A 20,291-nucleotide genomic window follows, 5' to 3' on the forward strand; every position below is an offset into this window, starting at 1 on the left:
GTTATTTGCAAGTCAAACTGATTACGAGAGACAACAACAAGCTTCCTCTCCTATCCTCCGTCGTGTAACCAGTCAGGCACTTCAGACCAAATATGAGAAGTCAACCCAAGAAAGAACCACTCAGTATGAACTCGAAAAAACGGACAGTAACACAGGATACCAACTGAAGATTGGTGAGACAACAACACAGTATGAAGTAAAAATGCACAGTGCTGATACTCAAACACCTGATTATCCCATTCCTGTTGAAGACGCTATTCTTCGAGAGATTGTTTCTCCTGTCCAGTATGCAGCACCACAATTGCCATCACCTAAAACAGACAGTTCAAGTCAGTACGAAAGGAAAATGGACAGTAGCATGAACCAATATGATCTCAAAGGCATGGAAACTGCTACCCAGCACCAGATGAATGAGCAAGATGGGGCTACACAGTATGACCTTCTACAACAATCTATTACAACGCAGTCCTTGATTGAAAACCAGCTGTGTGCCAGCCAGACCGAACTCAAGACTCAACAGCAAGCTTCATCTCCTATCCTTCGTCGTGTTACCAGTCAGGCACTTCAGACTCCTCAACCCAAAGGAATCCAGAAGAGCGATGGATTAACACAATACGAGCTAAAACAGGATGAAGCGTCCACCCAGTTTGGAGTAAAGAAAGAAGATTCAACCAGTCAGCATGTATTCGTACAAGATGATAAGGTGACTCACTATGACATTGTCGGGCAAGAAGGTTCCACACAGTTTGAGAAGAACGATGGAGAAATGTCAACACAACATGACCTGATGGTACAAGATATCACAACTCAATCTGCAGTTGTACTTCAAGATACTACGACTCAACATGAATCAATTTTGAAGGATACACCGACCCAACAGGGAACTGAAGTGAAAGACATTACAACACAATCTGTAATAGAAAACCAGCTATTTACCAGCCAGACAGACCTGGAGACTCAGCAACAAGCTTCCTCCCCCATCCTTCGTCGTGTCACTAGTCAAGCTCTTCAGACTCCTAAACCAACAGGAGTCCAGATGAGTGACGGATTGACTCAATACGAACTAAAACAAGGGGATGCATCCTCACAGTCTGAACTAAAGCAGGTAGAGAATTCAAGTCAGTATGCAACAAGCTCTTCACATGTCCCGACACAGTATGACATCGTAGGTCAACATGGTATGACGCAGTACGAGCTGAAGTCAGAAGAAAAACCAACTCAGTACGATAGTCTACTTAAAGACCTTCCAATACAGACCTCAACTGAAGGGAAAGATCAAATGTCATCCCCCATTCTTCCCAGAGTTACCAATCAAGTATTGCAAACGCCCAAACAAGCTATTGCACCGTTTTCATCGCAGCATGATGTCAGGACACAAGACAACACAACACAGTATGTCTTTAAGTCGACGGAAGGTACCACTCAAGTTCCAACAATTGCAAAGAATGACCAAATTTCTCAAACACAAGCAGGGAAACCGTTAAGTACAAGTAATATCATTACCCAATATGAACCAAGAACATCTGATAGCTCATGTCAACATGATATGCTAACCGTCAAGGAAGGAGTGTCCCAGCATGACCTCCTCCAAAAGGAAGGTGCAACCCAGTATGATTTAACAAAGCAAAGCTCGGATTCACAAACTTTCTTCAAGACGTCCGATGCAGGTACACTTGCGACCCCTGTACAACCAATATTCTCGTCTCAAATTACACAGACTGCTTCTGAGCCTGGCATAATAGTGGCTGCACTTTCGACACAGACAGATGAACCCGAAGTAACGGCAACTCGCCATGTGGCTGCATTCACAGAAAGAAAGCTGAAGGATGGAGTAACACAGATTGCCAAGAAAGAGAAAGACAGCGTCACCCAATACGATGTGAAGGGAGCTGACAGTCAAACACAATCCGAACAGACACTCCATGAAAATGCTTCACAATCTGAAGTCAAGAGTATTCCCCAAGGATCATCTCCCATTCTTCCACGTTCAACGAGTCAAGCTTTGCAGGCGTCCATCCCTCAAGTCTCTAAGAGTGATATTACAACTCACATCCAGTATAATCTGCAAAATGCAGGCACTGGATATGACAGGAAGGATCAAGACAGTGCCACACAGCATGACATTGTAAGAGGAGATAGTGTTACTCAATATGAGTTGAGTATGAAAGACGCAGAATCTCAGTTGGGGGTTGAATCTATTGACCAGACATCATCACCTGTTCTACGACGAGCTAATGACATGCCGAGTCAAACGCCTAGTGAAAAGATTCTCAAAACAAGAGACGATCCAACACAAACAGAACTCAAGCAAAATGATTCACCAATCCAAGCAAGTGTGAATACTACTCAGCAGTCATTGTCACCTCTTCTCCCAAGAGTAGCTCACCAACTTCAACAGACTGCCCAGCCTAAGGGTGTTGCAAAGACAGACAGTTCAACTCAGTTGTCGAAAATGATGGCAAGCGTTCCAACTCAGTCACTGAGAATGGAAAAGGTGGAATCAACGCAGTACAAAGTAACTGCTGAAGCTGTTAGCACGCAGTATGAATCAAAGGTTGATCATACTACAACCCAATATGAAGGAGGTCAAATGGAAGCACACTCACAATCACACTTTGAAACAGAAGAGAAAGGAACAACCCCTGCCATTCAATCAGAACACAAGAATATTTCACCAGCTCTGCAACAGGTGACTGATATCACTACTCAATATGAGAGCATCTTGCTTGAATCGACAACTCAATGTAAGATCAGTCAAAAGAATCAAGCCTCATTTACTGCCATCAGCGAGACATCGGATCAAGTACTTCAAACGGTTGAGCAAGAGAGGCCAGCACAATTAAGTACTACATCGCAGTATGAAGGCTCAAGTCATGATGATGTTACTCAATATGAGGCCAGTGTAGTTGAAAGGACAACCCAATTTGCACAGGAGCTTAAAGACACCATGACACAGTTTATGATGATGTATGGTGACAGTCAATCTCAGACAACCGTTTCAAGTTCTGATCAAGCTACATCACCAGTACCTGCCTTGACTGACAACAGTACTGCACAAACGATGGAAGAAAAGAAGGTTTTGACTTCAGAAGTCATGACGCAACATGAAGTGAAGCTGTTGAATCTCATGATTCAAACTTTGGAAGATAAAATCTCGACTATCGATTCTAACACTCAGTATGAACGACGGTCGCATGAGAAGATAACTCAACATGAGATGCAACAGTTGGATACCTCGACACAACATCAGCTGAAACAACACGATTTTGACGTACAAACAAAGTTGAGTTTGGGACATCAAGCAACATCCCCTCTTCTATCAAGACACCAGAGTCAATTGCTGCAAACCCCTGTAATCGACACCTCTGCAATACACGTTGTGTCTCAAACCGAGTTAAAACGTCAAGAGACAACAACACAGATGGAAATATCTCTTGGAGAAGGATCAACGCAGTATGAAACGAAGCAGACAGATTCTGTGAGCCAAACATTCTCCAAAAATCTTAACCAGAGCTCTTCTCCCATCCTATCACGTGCAAAGACCAGTGGATCTCAAACAGCACAGGAAGAACCAGTCATGACAACTCAAACAGAAGAGAAAGGAACAACCCCTGCCATTCAAACGGCCTCTGATCAAGCTCATCAGACATTCCAGTCTGTTGCCGATGTTTCATCTCAGCATGTATTGAAGATAAACGTCACTGCCACTCAACATGAAGTGATTGAGAAGAGTGAAACCAGTCAATATGCAATATATGGGGATGAGGCGACAACTCAGTACGAATTATCTCTTGCACATGCACAATCTCAGTCCTTCACGTTGGATGATGAGAAAAGTACATCTACAACTATACCTGACTTCAATAACCAGTATATGCAAACCATGGAGAGAAAGGAGGTACCAAAGACTGAATCATCAACCCAATACATCGTGAAAGGTCAGGAATCGACGACTCAGGCAGAGACCAGAATTCAGCATGACTCTACACAATACGAAGGCGACCAAATGGATCACACGACACAGTATGGACCTAGTGTCAAGGATGGATCTGTCCAGCATGGAGTGAAACTTCAAGATGCACATTCTCATATTGAGGTAGGATTTAAGGACGAAGCAACATCATCTACTCATCCTACATTCATGGAGCAAGTTTCTCAAACAATCTCTGATGTGAGATTAACTGCAGAATCATCATCACAGTACTTCCTCACGCAGAAAGCTTCACACACGCAAGTAGATGTACAGGAAAGAGATGGCGTCAGTCAGTATGATCTCAAGCAGGAAGAGAGTATGACACAATATGTGGAGAATCTACAAGATGCACATGCTCAATCGACGGTTGAAGTCGGAGATGTTACAACTTCAACTCTAGATGTGAGCCATGCCCATCAAAGTTTGCAGACTGCTAAACGGTCGATGATTGAAACTACATCTCAGTATGAACAGGAATTGCTAAGTTCAACTACCCAATCTGAGAGGGAGGACCGAGAGATATCGTGCCAGCATGAGCAAATCGGTGAAGACAGTTCAACCCAACATGACCGAGATACTATGGAGAGTACGACACAGTATGAAGCAAATCAACATGATGCTTTGTCACAAAGTTTCGTTGACATCGAACACAAGGCTTCATCCCCGAAACTTCAGCGTCTTGCAACTCAACACTTACAGACACTTCCTTCCGGTAGTGACACTGGAACGCAGTCCCAAGTGAGTGCAGAGGGAATCACAACACAGTACGAGAAAGATGAGCAGGAGAGTGCAAGTCAGCATGAAATTCACCAGGTGGAGAGCACCACGCAGCATGAGCTGAAACAACTTAATGCCCAGTCCCAGTACGCTCTTGAATCCACTAGCAAGTCAACATCTTCAATCTCAATCAACTTATCTAACATGGCCATGCAAACAGCCCAACACGAAGGTCAAACAGGAACACAATATGAGCTTTCTACTAATGAAAGCTCTTCGCAACATGTTAGCAATCAACAAGACGCTTCCTCTCAGCAAATAGTTCAATCTGAACACAAGACTATTTCATCAGCTTTGCAACAGGTGACCGATATCACCACTCAATATGAGAGCATCTTGCTTGAATCAACAACTCAATGTAAGATCAGTCAAAAGAATCAAGCCTCATTTACTGCCATCAGCGAGACATCTGATCAAGTACTTCAAACAGTTGAGCAAGAGAGGCCAGCACAATTAAGTACTACGTCACAGTATGAAGGCTCAAGTCAAGACAATGTTACTCAATATGAGGCCAGTGTAGTTGAAAGGACAACCCAACTTGCACAGGAGCTTAAAGACACCATGACACAGTATATGATGGCGTATGGTGACAGTCAATCACAGACAACTGTTTCAAGTTCTGATCAAGCTACATCACCAGTACCTGCCTTGACTGACAACAGTACTGCACAAACGATGGAAGAAAAGAAGGTTTTGACTTCAGAAGTCACGACACAACATGAAGTGAAGCTGTTGAATCTCATGATTCAAACTTTGGAAGATAAAATCTCGACTATCGATTCTAACACTCAGTATGAACGACGGTCGCATGAGAAGATAACTCAACATGAGATGCAACAGTTGGATACCTCGACGCAACATCTGCTGAAACAACACGATTTTGACGGACAAACAAAGTTGAGTTTGGGACACCAAGCAACATCCCCTCTTCTATCAAGACACCAGAGTCAATTGCTGCAAACCCCTGTAATCAAAACCTCTTCAATACACGTTGTGTCTCAAACTGAATTAAAACGTCAAGAGACAACAACACAGATGGAAATATCTCTTGGAGAAGGATCAACGCAGTATGAAACAAAACAGACAGATTCTGTGAGCCAGACATTCTCCAAAAATCTTAACCAGAGCTCTTCTCCCATTCTATCACGTGCGAAGACCAGTGGAACTCAACCAGCACAGGAAGTTAAGATGCACATGACAACTCAATTCGAAACGAAGGCAGGTGAGTCACAGACTCAAACACAACAACACGTTGTTCATCAGACTTCCCAGATTCTCCCTGAGGCATCTCATAAAGATTCACAGACACCCAAGGCAGAACCCAAGATTGAGAAGATAAGTCAGGCCGAGGTAAACCTTACTGAGATGCAAATGCAAACTACACCGAATACATCGCAGAAGGCATCTTCACCAGTTCTAAATCGGGCCGTCAATAAGGATGCTCAAACCCCGGTGAAGGATGTGATTCCCAAGGCTTCTCAGATTATCAGGTCCTCTCGAGATTCAACAACACAGGCTTTTACAGAATCAAAAACTTCTGAACGTGGAACAGAAGTACTCCGCATTCAGCTAAGAACTGGTTCCACACAGGCCAACCTGCAAAAACCTGTTACCTCACACTCTGCAGTCCAGGCTAAAAAGACTGAAGTCATGGACAAGATGTTGGTAGTGACACCAAGTACTGTGGATCACTCCACGCCAGCACGTGTCACAAAATACTCAACAAAACCCACTCAAGCTGACATCAAAGTTACCTCTAAGGCCAATGAAGCACAAACATCTCATGTGGTAAGAAGTGCAACAACAACTACGGAAAAGACTGCCGTGATGAGTGCTATTTCTCAAACTGAAGTTTCCAAAATGGCAAAAGAGGTGGTCACTCAAGAAATCAGATTAGTAGAACGATCTGCCCTTACAATGCCTGAAATCAAACCTTCTGTATTTGAAACATCTACACAACACGATGTTGATGTGCAAATGGTTGATAGTGCTTCAGCAACAAGCCCAATTACTCACGAAGGAAGTACTTTTACAACGCCATGCACGGCATTGGAACAATCTTGCCAGACAGACGTCCATGTAGAGGAAGAGGAATTCATCGAAATTGTGTCGCAATCGGAAGAGATTGCACCAATCACTTTCCGAGAAGCAAAACATGCTGACGGTTCAACTGAAACTGAACACTATGACCTTAATGAAAGAGCAGTATCTCCATTCTCTGATGATCTAAACGATGTACCATCACAAACAAATGTAGAGATGGAGTCAGTTGCGGTGCAGTTTGATGAGCCAGACTTTGGTCCCTTGTATGTGAATACAGTTAGCTACGTGCAAGATGGCCGAGAAAGACACACAGAAACAATCTTTGAAAAAGCTGTGGAAGCTCCTGCACAGACGGAATCGGTTCTCATGGATGCCCAGCAGCAAACCCTCCCTGATACTGAAGATGGATTTACAGAGACGGTAGCAATGGGTATTGACTTTGGAGAGCAGACCCAACCTCTTACCATTGATCAAGCTACAGTAATGCACTCAGGACAAATGGTGTCCAGTGAGGTACAAGTCCAAATGGGACAGCCCTCAACACCAATGAGAGATACCGGATCACAGCATGCATCAAGACCTGTGGATAGTTTTGCACAGGTCGACGCATTGACGGTTGATGAAGGAATGTCCACCATCACGGTTGTCAAATCTACAACAAGTGCTCAGTATAGTCCCCCTGGTTCTGCACATACTTCGCCTAAACAACAACGAAAGACCATGGCTAATGCAGAAACTAGTACTTCTGTTAAGTACCGACAGACGACAGATACGCAGACATCAAAACCGCTTCAGTATAATCTGTCAACTCAATTCCGCCCGACCACGAAAAGCCAGGAATCACTTGCCAAGATTATACCAGAGAGCGCAGACATGGGTATGGTTACCAAACCACTGTCTGCTGATGCAGATTCTCAGGCAAGAGTGGACCAAAGTTCAAACTCAGCACAATGTGATACAAAGGTAGCAGATACACAGAGTCAATACGAACATCAAGATGCTGCTGATATGTCGGTCCAAGTTATGCCAACATGTGCAGATTTGGGCAATTCACCAATTTTCAAACGGAGAGAGCATGTTGTTTCTTCGACACAGACAGACCCAATGTTTGCAGATTTTAGCGATGAGTTTGAAGATGGAGAATTCCTTGATACACAGTCTGACCGTATCTCGCTAGAGGAATTCACTTGGGACACATTTGTTGACAATCTGCAAGAGACTTTAGATGGACCAGTTGTTTCCTCGTATGAAGCACCAATCCAGCAGATCAATGTCATTCAAGATTTTGCTGAAATGCCAAGAGCTTGGGGAGTCGATGCTTCTGCACAAATTCACCCAACCCTACTTGATAGAGGCATAGGAACAACAGGTGCGTGGAGGCATGATCGTGGCAGTCAAATTCATCAAGTCCATGCCACTCATTCGACTCAAAGCGATATTACAACCAGAGTGTTCAATAATTCATCTACTCAACATGCAGTTGATGTGCAGGATAATTCTTTGCAGCACGATACAGTGGTTCCATCTTCCGACAGAGCAAACTCTCCGATCTCAACAGAGGGTAGAGATGCTCAGTCACAGAGCAAACCAACTACATCAGACGGGAGCACAATGATAACTCATTACGAAGGGAAAGATTTCACAATCCAGACCACTCCTTGGACAACTGACATGGCAAGCTCTCCTGTGTTTAAACGAAGGTCAGAGAATGCTGTTGCCCAGATTGCTCCAGATACCTCTGATGGTGGTACATCTATGACCGCAGTACCTTATGCTGATAGTAAATTCCAGACCGATCAGGAATCATTGGATATGTCATCTCAGTACATCACTACGCATACTGACCGCTCGTCTTCGCCTATTGAGGTTTCTTCAAACAATGCCAGTACTCATATTGGATCTCTCTTAACGGATACCAGCACCTACATGCCTGCCTTGGATTCGAAGGATCTACCAACTCAGACATCTACCAGCACATCAGAAGGCTCTGTCCAATTCCAGATCTTGACATCTGAGCGTGTTACTGAAATTGTTCCAGCTCCTGGAAGAGATATCGACTTACAAGCTTCAGTCAGAAAATCTGACAGCATCTCACAATATCGGGAGGTCAAAACTTGTGACACCGCCTCTTCACCAATAGTTGTCAGAAAAGTAACTTCTGAAGAGAGCACAATGATGGCACAGATTCATGCTAAGGATTTCCATACCCAAGTGACACCACTAACATCAGAGGGCACTTCTCAATATCCTTCAACTGTCACATCTGATAAAATCAGTTCACCTGTAATGCAAAAGAAGTTAACATCTGAACACAGTTCTCAGTACCCCAAAACTGTGACAACGGACAAGGTTATATCTCCTGTCTTCACAAGGAAGGTCGCAATAGATGAAAGTACTATGATGATACCGGCCGAATCAAAGGACGGTTTCGCTCAGGTATCACCTGTGAGAATCGAGGGAGCATCACAACCTATGACGAAGACGTTTGCAGACACTCAAAGTTCTCCAATATTACAGAGGAAGATTGGCACTATAGAAGAAGGTACAATGCCACCACCACCACAACATGGAAAAGATTTTACGACGCAGGTTGCACCAGTGCAAGAAGATATTCTTACTCAGTCCGATGCTGTCAAGAACGCGGACGCAAATGCACAGGTGAAGCCTGAAACATTGGATGGAGGCACATTTATGACAAAGGTGTCGTTGGCTGATGGGTCTGTTCAGATTCAGCCAGATATCCGGGACCAATCATCCCAGTTGTTGATACCCTCAGAGAATAGATCAGTCACGACAATACCACCAATGAGCTCAAACGTGGAGTCGCAAATTCAAAAGGAACTCGTTGATGGAAATACATTCATGATCCAACGAGAAGCGAGAGATTCAATGGCCCAGTTTGCCCCTACTGTTACAGATAACTCATCCCAGTACGTAGAATCTCCCAAAGCTGACAAGCTTAGTTCACCAATTCTTACAAGGAAGGAAGTGTCTGATGAAAGCACATCAATGAGGCCAAAAGAAGACAAAGATTTGGGTATTCAGATGACCCCAACCTCAACTGAAAAAGTAAGCTCGCCTATTCTGCAGCGGAAGGTTGCTATAGATGAAAGCACAACGATGGATTTGGCTGAGTCAAAGGATGTGGTAATGCAAGCAACTCCAGTTACAACAGATTCCGTTTCACAATCTCTAAAGAGTTCTACGACCGATCAGCTCAGTTCCCCAGTGCTTATAAGGAAACAGTTGATGGATGAGAGTACATTGATCCTTCCCCAGCCAGTAGAGGCCAAGGACTTTACAACACAAGCAACCCCAACCACCATCGAAAAGATCAGCTCGCCCGTGCTCGTTCGTAGACAGGTGATTGATGAAAGCACCATGATGGCTCTTCTTGAAGCAAAGGACTTCAACTCACAGTCCAGTCCAAATACTACCCACATTTCTTCTCAATCTGAAAGAGCTACCATGTCTAACATGCCTAGTTCCCCTGTATTGCTAAGGAAAACTGACGAGGGTACAATGATGATAGAAAGCAAACCACACGATTTTACAACCCAAGTTACTCCCACAACATCAGATGGTACTTCTCAGCCAGCCTTGCGTTCTACCTTTGATAAACCAAGCTCTCCTGTTCTGATCAGGAAGCAGGTTAAAGATGAAAGTTCAATGATTCTGCCACCTCCTACAGATGCCAAAGACTTTACCACCCAAGCTACTCCCACAACATCGGATGGTACTTCTCAGCCAGCCTTGCGTTCTACCTTTGATAAACCAAGCTCTCCTGTACTGATCAGAAAACAGGTTAAAGATGAAAGTTCAATGATCCTGCCACCTCCTACAGATGCCAAGGACTTTACCACCCAAGCTACTCCCACAACATCAGATGGTACTTCTCAGCCAGCCTTGCGTTCTACCTTTGATAAACCAAGCTCTCCTGTACTGATCAGGAAACAGTTGATGGATGAGAGTACATTGATCCTTCCCCAGCCTGTAGACGCCAAGGACTTTACAACACAGGCAACCCCAACCACCATCGAAAAGATCAGCTCGCCCGTGCTCGTTCGTAGACAAGTGATTGATGAAAGCACTATGATGGCTCTTCTTGAAGCAAAGGACTTCAACTCACAGTCCAGTCCGAATACTACCCACATTTCTTCTCAATCTGAAAGAGCTACAATGTCTGACAAGCCTAGTTCTCCCGTATTGCAGAGGAAAACTGATGAAGGCACGACGATTACAGAAAGCAAACCACAAGACTTTACAACACAGGCTACACCAACTACTTCAGAAAAACAGAGTTCCCCAGTGCCATCAAGAAAAACAGTGATTGACGGAGGAACGATACCAATACCATCTGATGCAAAGGACTTTAATACCCAGGCAACTCCGCCTACCACGGAAAAGCTCAGTTCTCCTGTGTTGATTAGAAGGAATGTGATAGAAGAGGGTACAATGATGGCATCATTGGAATCAAAGGACTTATACACACAGGCTACACCTACCACATCAGATGGTGTTTCCCAGTCACTTAAGGAATTGACAGTTGACAGACTAACATCTCCGGTCCTTATTCGTAAGGTCATGGCCGACGAAAGCACTCTGATTCTGCCTTTGCCTATTGATTCTAAAGATTTCAACACTCAAGTATCACCGCCAACCATCGAAATGGAATCGCAGTCCGTAGACACTGCAACATCAGAGAAGATGAATTCGCCAGTTTTGGTGAGGAAGGTTGCTGTCAATGAAAGCACTATGATGGAACCGTCTGCTGATGCAAAAGATTTCACAACTCAGATTTCGGCTACGACAACAGACTATGGATCTCAATACCAGAAAACTTCAACGTCAGAAAAACTGAGCTCACCAGTTATGCAGAGAAAGACAGCTATTGACGAAGGAACTACAAACATAGTTCTTGAGGCAAGAGACTTTGCAACTCAAGTTTCACCAACAGGGGTAGATCAAATCTCCCAAGCTAAATGGAAGTCAACAAATGAAACCACAACAACAGTGTCAGTTGAAGGTAAAGATTTCACCACACAATCCAGGCCGTCGACATTGGATACTTCAACACTTCCAGAAAAGCTTCCATATCATGACACAGCAAGTTCTCCAATCACCATGAGAAAGAGTCAAGACTCACAGTCACAAGTACAGCCATTAACAGTGGAAGACGGTACTGAAATGGTGAAAACTGAATCCAGCGACAGGACATTGCAGGTTTATCCTGAAAATAGGAGTCAATCATCCCAGTACTACACCATGAATTTACCTGCTGACGTGAGTGTCCAGCACACACTGGAAACGCGTGAATCCACTTCGACTCCGAGAAACATTCAACTCACTGATAGAGGAGGTCAAGCTCATCCAGTGACCACAGAGTTCTCGACCCAGTATTTAGCAAAACGAGACACCTACGAGAAATGTACTGAAGTAGGTGGCGAAATCTCAACACAGGAAATTCCTGTAGACGATGTCGTGCGTCCAACGATTGTACAGCCCGTAGAAGCAGCTCCTGTGTTCGTGCAACCAACCATCAGCTATGCTGAACGACTGCGACTCAGGGAAGAGATTCGACAAGAGGCAAAATATGAATTGAGGCGAGAAATCAAAGAGGAGCTGATAGAAGAAATTCGTGAAGAAATCATTAACGAAGTGCGAGATGATATCAGAGCCGAATTCATTACATCCATGCACGAACCACAGCAACGACCACTTGTGGTGACCAAATCTACAACTCCAGTTCAGACCAGACAGTACGATGAGACCGTTGAAGCCAAACCTTACATGTTGCATGAAAAGCAGCAGGTTGAAATCAAGCAGAAGAATTTCGGCAACCAACACAAAGCTCCCGAAAAGATTTCTGAGCCAACAAAGAAGGAGGAAGTATCGCCTGTCCGACAGAGTCTGGTTCCAGTGAGGGAACCTCCTAGTGAGGAGTTTATAACAACAATTAAACATGAAGTAAGAGATGAAGTTATCGACGAACTGACTGAGGAGTTGACTACCAGCATCCGAGACCAACTCAGTCTTGAACTGAAAGAGGAGTTTAAAGAAGAGATGAGGGAAACGGTCATGGAAGAGTTTAGAGAGGAGATATTTGACGACTATCGTGAAGAGCTAATAGTTGAGTTTGCTCCTCGAATCAAACATGAAATTGAGGAAGAGGTACGGGAAGATTTGGAGGTAACCATCAGAAGAGAGCTCGAACCTCGAATCCGTGAAGAGATTAAAGAGGAATATATCCAAGAGCGGGTGAAAGAACTTTTGGTAGAAAGTCTAAGTTTCCAGGCACCGAAAGAACCAGACATCAAGACCAAGCCATCCACTGTTGAACGAGGTACCTTACCTCCATACAGTAAGGCTTTGGACAATTCAACTGAAATGCTTGTTGTTAGCAAAGATGCTTCTGTGCAGATGGAGGAAATAAAGCCAGTGAAGATTGACGAGGTCTGCCAGACTCAGATTCGGAACAGCACCAGAGGTACATCCACCATCAGATCGGATACGAAAGATTCAAAGACTCAAGTTCATCCAACAACAAGCGATCGTGGCACCACACCGGCTAAACAGAACAACCTACATTCGGCTTCTCAGACAGATATCACTCTTATGAAACATCATGGCGGACAGAGTGCTCTTCTTCCAGAACTAGTACATCAATCATTACAGGTGATAATGCGACCTCTACAAACTCACCAGACAGTAGAGACCAGGTATGATGTCACATCTAAGCAAACATCTATGACACCAAGACAACACAACCCTGCGTACTCACAAACAGAAATGCAGAGAGAGTCCCGTGTTACACAGGCTAACGTCGCTCAAAAGGAGTTTGCCATGCAGTCACGACAACCTAGGCCTCTTTCAAACACTGGCATGCAATTTGTGCCAACCACAGCCCAGAAGGAAACTATGTACTCGCCGAAGCGGCTCTCAAGCACCCAGTCACAGTCATTCACAATGCCTACTAGGCACACATCAATAGAACCTGACAGAAGTATTGGCCGCGTCAGCAGAGCAGTGCAACCACAGAAGCGATCGGATGTTACTGATCACATTGTCCAGATAGAGCCAGTAACCAGAGAAGGAGCGTCTTCACCGTTTTTCTTCCCAGAGGAGAAAATCCCTACTCATGACCGGTCACTCTCACCAGTGATTTTCTACAGTCAACGCCCAGAATTTGAATCTACACCCCCCGGCTTGGAATCTCTGTCACCTCGACCCATTGGGAAAATGATGACCCCTCCAACATCTCAACTCAAACAGCCCAAGAAAGTGACAATAGAGATGCCTTCGACAGAGAGAACACCACTGCGGTTGACACCGGTTACTCCACCAGAGACACAAAGACAATTCCAGTCTGGATTCAGGCTTCATGACCGGACAAAAGACTCATCAACTCGTCTCTTTGATTCTGAGGTGAGCAGGACGGTCCAGGGTATCGAAAAACTTGAGCCATCTCGTGAAGTTACGTACCAACAGCCGGTCGCCCAGTACAGACCTCGCAGTACCTTCCACACTCGTACAGATATCCAAGAATCTCATTCAACAATCAATCAGGTTATCGTCGACAACATGCCACCGAATTGTAGAATGGTTCTTGTTCATCAAACAACTGCTGGGACCACATACACAACAGCTATGATGACGGAATCATTATCTCGCACGTCTATGACAACAATGAGCAGTGGCAGTGTTCTCACTCAGATGAGTTATAAACCACCTACGTTCCTAAAATCTGATGATGCCGACTCGCTGGAGCTCTCAGATCCCGATTCCCTTGATGAAAAAAGTGACTCATCAAAAGTTGATGAATTGGAAAGAATAAGACGAGATCTGAGGTTGTCAAAAGTGATTTCATCTGGAGATCAAACAACTCTTGTGAGCTACCTTGTAGATGACAAGAAGCCTACAGGACGACCTTCACTGGGAATGAGCCCCTATTCAACGCGGCCTAAGTCAACAAAGGAGCTTCTTTATGGTAAACCTGGTTTCCCGAAAGTTGACCAAGGACCTAGTGACAGACTTCATGATGAAAAAGGCTCGCCCATCCCATCAATTCTAGGAGAAACTCCAACGGAACTAACATCATCTGCTTCTCCAGGAATGAAGCCAACTCACATCATGCATCGAAAACCACGCCCCTCACCTGAATCAACCCCAATGGTGACTCGCCTTGAAGAACTTCTCCGTAAATCAACACCAACTAACTATGGAGATTACGGGTGGCTGATGGAGAAAGGTCCAGAAAAACCTAAGAAAGACGAATATGATCTGCCATCGGTAGAGAAACTCAGAACTCGGTTCACCAAACCCAGAGACGGTCCTCCAGGACGTCCCGCAGATGACTCACCAAGTGACATAGAATCTGAAGTCAATACCACCGATTCAGAAACTGATTCAGAATCCTGGCAAGCAGTCATGGATTTCCAGAGTCCATATCTCCATGAGGACCCCAAATACTGGCCCTACACAAGACCACACAGGGCACCAGGGGTACCTAGCTCCGAATCCGAAGCTTATGATTCAGACGACGACACGCAGACTGTGTGTGGAGAGTTTGACTTGACGACACTAAGAGGCATCGAGTCCTCATCATCTGAAGAAGACATCAACCTGCCATCTGCAGAAGCCCCGCGACGTAGGAAACAATCCTCAAAGTTCAAGACGAGCCTCATCAGGAAAGAACTTTCCCTCTCAGAGGTGGTGTCTCCCAGGGCTCCTGCCTCCCTAACCAGCTACCAATCTATGCCTGACGGTGAGCATCCACTCGCTGGACGACGAAGCAAATCTATGTCTGATCTGAGGTAACGTTTGCATCTTTATCTTGAAGTTATGAAATATACATGTAATGTTATATAAAAGATCTTTCAGTAATATACCTCGATTTCTTTTATTCACACAACATAATTACAGCAGTGAGGAATTCAATGTATTTTTAACTACCGAAAGCAAATAAATCAGTCCTTGATTGGTTGTCAAGAGTTAAACTCTTCTCCAAGACATTTTCTTTCTACATTTTCATTAAGTCTCAAGTCTGAATATTTAATCTTATTTGTCATATAACTAGTATCTTGCACCATCAAAAACTATCCTTAAATTATCTTAAACTACGGTTAAAATAAAAGACAATGGAGCTCATAGCTTACATATCAGACCACCCAGAACTATCTTAACCTACAAAAACAATCTTCAAATATTGTTACAATTAAAAATAACTTCTTTTTTCATTTTTCTTTGTGTGTGTTCTTAACGTAGGAGACCGGCCGCTTCAGTCAGCGGAAGTGGAATGTCCAGAGCCGAATGGGTGCCTTCGGAATCCAGATACGCCCGGGTAGTAGAGAGAGTTCGCGACACCAGACCATCTTGGGGGCGCTACTCAAGGCTCTCTACCTCTGAGACTGACATTTCACCGAGAAAATCTCTCCATGACTTTGGGAAGTTTTAGACGAATGCTACCATCAAGAGATAATCACTCCGCGACCTCGATAATCTAGATGAATTCTTCTACCAGGAGATGTCAAGTGGAAGGATTGTAACTACCAATAAATATTAATTGTTGACAATATAGAAGAATCCATTTTTTGTAACGAGGTCGTGTTTGTATAAGACGTATTTCTCATCTGTTCATAGAGAGATTGTGAAAGCCCCAAAATAAGTAATTTGTAAAATTACTTAAAAGTGCTTTTTTATAGAAAATGCTTCTTTGCATAGTTATCTCAACAAAAAGCTACAGTAAACACGAAAAACGTAGAATTGAATAATATAAATATGATTAAGATGTAGAATCAAGAGCGTAGTTAATAAGTGAATGCAAATTTAAATAGATAAATAAATGATAATAACAATAATGTGTTTAATTCATATTTTTTTTATTATAAGATTCTTGATAAAGCAAAACAGTATATGATATCTTACAATATTTTTAATGTTCATGTGAAGCAAATGTTAAAGACTTTTCAAGTTAATATTTTATGAAGTGTTATGTAAATAAATTTATATATATTATTATGTTATCTTTCGTGATATATGTGCATCAAGAACATTAAACAAATTACCATTGTTTACATAAATCTTACTTTCCTAGATATTACTTTAGCTGCACATAACATTAATGTTATGCTATCTTTTGATTGCAATTGTATCATAATGTTAAGTAAGATATTGCGATTAATCGTGATATTTGAAATTATTCATATTATTCAAAAGTCACATATTACGAAAAATAAAGTGATATCCTTACACTTCAAATTCGTAGGATCAGTCACTTTAGTGTATAAAATTCAAAAAAAAAATAATAATTGTTTTATTTTACATTATATTGTTATCATGTGTGTTATATAAGCGTTCTTGTCAAAACAATCGAATTTCAGAAGAAAAACACACAAAAGTCAAATATAAAATTATTGAATTTTTTATATTGTAAAAATTGTAAAAAATGATTGATTTTTAAAGTTTTTTATGAATATGAATTTTTGTTATGTTAATAAAAGAAGGCTATTGTATTAAAAATATATTATCCAAGATTCATGTGAAAGTTGGTAGTGATATTTAATGCCATATCAGGTCTTTCATACTTCTACGTCAGTGTAAGTTTTTAAATAAAAGATTGCATTGTTGTATGAAAAAAAATGTCGAAGTATTTGAATAATGTTATATTTAAGCAGCAAAGTATTTTAATGAATGTGATGTTGCATAGATTTAAATATATCAATGCTTTCATTATGTACTGTGTGCTTACTTATGTCACTGTTGAATATCTAACACTCAAAGTGTAACTATGAATGTAAAAATAGCAGTACGTCTTTATAGCGGCTATATATTGTTGTATAATTATAATATGTATTTCATTCAAACTGAATTTCTGATAGACTTCAAAGTTGAATTTATAACAACTTTGTTACTCTTGCTTATTTTGCACTGTGTATACCCATGTATATTCACATATTTATTCATGTGTAACATTTATATGAATCTAAATTCAAGTAAATTGGTATATATACACTCAGTGTACCAATTCACAGATATCACTTTCATAATATTCCACAATGCCTAATCAAAATAACTTCCATATATTTATCCAAAAATATTGCGTATTATGCTTATTTTTCTATTTCCATCTAAAGACTTCATCCTACACTTTAATATTTTACATGAGATGATTATTTGCATATTTATACTGAATTTTTGTATACAAAATAAGCTTATATCATGTTGGTTGTTATATTTTGCTTCTATTCTATGCAAAGTAGTGCTTTAATCTACACCCATTTTTACATTGTACATAAATGTCATTTTAGTTGATAGGAAAATAAGAGACAGTGAGGCGTATTTTTTAGAATGTTTACCCGGTATATGATATGTTTCACAAATGTAATGTACAACGACTGAACAACAAAAAAGTGTATTTAGAGGAATGACTTTTGATATTACTTCAGTATAACGGAGAGAACCGTCATAAACATTTCCATTTATAGCTGTGTATACATACCGCGAAATTACACTATACAAATTAAATGACTATGTCGGGAGGGGGTCTCGAAAATGATAATATATAAAACTGTAAAGTACAGCTACGTCTCACGTTCCTAGACCATATTCTTCACGCCTATATATATATATATATTAATCATGTATAAATAATATTATCGACTTATTATGTCGAATGCACAGTACTTATACAGACGAGTGGGCTAAGAAGACGTGAGTTCAACCTGCTTAAACTCAAGGCATGAAGGTCATTCTGAACGCAAGTTATTTATATATTTTACTATAATTTGTTATCATAAAAGACAATATACATGACACGTTGTTCTCCGCAATAGGAGTTAAATTAGAGTTTTAATCGTATTATTTTGCAAAGTATAGCAACACTAACTTCTAGTAAATCTTACTATGTTCACATGCCGCTTAATAAAATGCTATGCACTAATAATTAGAAGAATATTGAACTTGTCTAGTTGGTATTTTGTTATGTATATGGTCTACTGTCAATATTTGTATTCCTCAGTTGGAATGTAATGCTACATCATAGTCTAATGCCTGCAATGTCAACTGTGTTCAAAGTGTTCAATATGATAAGATACACAAAGATAAAGAGGCATGGGAGATGAAGGGAGAGAGAGGGGAGGAGAGCAAAGAAAGAGAGGGTGAGGAAGAGAGAGAGAGAGAGAGAGAGAGAGGGGGGAGAATGAAACTATACCATAACTGATTTTTTTTTTTTTTTTTTTTTTTTTTTTTTTTATTTTTAATTATTAATCAGAAATGAGAAACCATGACGCCACCAGTGGTTAGGGAAGCCAGAAAGAAAGAATAGATGAGAGGAATGAATAATTTCTACCAAGTTGAGATGATTTCCACCATGGTGGGGAAAAAAATTAATTTATCCCATACGGTTAGTTGAGCGTTATAAGAAAAATGTTCGATGGGGAGGGGGTGTAGTCGTTCAGACGGTAATCGTAATCACGAGTTCATGAGGGAGAGATAGACAGAAAGAGGAGGAGGGAAAAACTTGGTGGAATGAATAAGCGAGAAAGAGGGATAAGAGTGAGTTGGAGAATGTAATAATAATAATAACAATTCCGCTTTTTTTAAATATAGTGCTTAATACATCTATGATGTCTCTAAGCGCTTTACAGATATACATGTAAGGGAGTGGGAGAGAGAGCCGGGGGGACAATAAAGAGAGATAAAAAGAAAGAGAGAGAGAGAGAGAGAGAGAGAGAGAAGAAGAAAAGGTTTATGACAGAAAATTGTTTATATCAGAAATTGTGTAGACCTGCATGAATGCTTTTTAATCATGGGGTAAGACGCTGCTTGTGATCGTATTTTGAGCTCTTTTTGAGGTAAAAGAAAGTATAATGCAGTCGGTATTCATGACTGTTCGCCCGTATTCATTTCTTTTTGTATTACCATCTCAGCTCCGTCTATCAAAATTAACTCACAAAATATTTCCCGTTAGTGAAAAAACGAGCCGCAATCAAATATCACGAAATTCTGTAATAAGAACCCTCATTTACTAATTAAATTAGTGAGTGATTGATCATCTCTATAATTGTACCATCGAATTGATGTGATTAAATGGGCAAACAAACCGTCTGGGTATTTTCCGTTAATTTGCGTCAACAATACGAAGTATCTTTTGGCGTGTCGGTTAAAGACTATTTAGAAAATTCAATAAGTTACCCCCTAGCAAGCTTGTTGGGTGTACTTCGTTGTGATTTTCATTGTTGTGATATTAATAGTGCACCTTTTCACACTTTCTATATTTCGAGATAAAAGGGGATATAAGATTGTGTCAAATAATCTTTTGTGATATTAAGGATCCTTTTTTTAGTGGCTGACCTCTCTGAAATAATCCTTAAATAAAGTAAGAGAAAAGTGGGAAATGAGCTGAAAAACCTCGTTTCGTTATCGCGGATGATTTTCTGACGGCCCATGTTTTACAATATACTTTAGATATTTACTAATGAAACTGTAAAAGTCCTATTTC

The 20,291-nt window shown here is 41.5% G+C and overlaps 1 protein-coding gene across 1 annotated transcript; it reads left to right on the plus strand.

Annotated features, from left to right (window-relative positions):
• The first annotated feature begins 1 nt into the window (after position 1).
• LOC582300 (mucin-17) lies at positions 2-18,745 on the plus strand. Its single transcript, XM_030997121.1, has 2 exons — positions 2-15,606; positions 16,058-18,745. Exons 1-2 carry the CDS (start codon positions 203-205, stop codon positions 16,245-16,247), a joined length of 15,594 nt encoding a protein of 5,197 aa, XP_030852981.1. The 5' UTR covers positions 2-202; the 3' UTR covers positions 16,248-18,745.
• The last annotated feature ends 1,546 nt before the right edge of the window (positions 18,746-20,291 follow it).

The sequence above is a fragment of the Strongylocentrotus purpuratus genome, unplaced genomic scaffold, assembly GCF_000002235.5.
Source record: "Strongylocentrotus purpuratus isolate Spur 01 unplaced genomic scaffold, Spur_5.0 spur5_scaffold_4, whole genome shotgun sequence".
Taxonomy (NCBI): Eukaryota; Metazoa; Echinodermata; class Echinoidea; order Camarodonta; family Strongylocentrotidae; genus Strongylocentrotus; species Strongylocentrotus purpuratus.

Bases quoted from the DNA above. Each gene is read 5' to 3' on its own strand.
- LOC582300 (XM_030997121.1), top strand. From the start codon at position 203: ATGCACAGTGCTGATACTCAAACACCTGATTATCCCATTCCTGTTGAA. The intron at 15,607-16,057 runs GTAACGTTTGCA...TTCTTAACGTAG, and splicing joins AAATCTATGTCTGATCTGAG to GAGACCGGCCGCTTCAGTCA.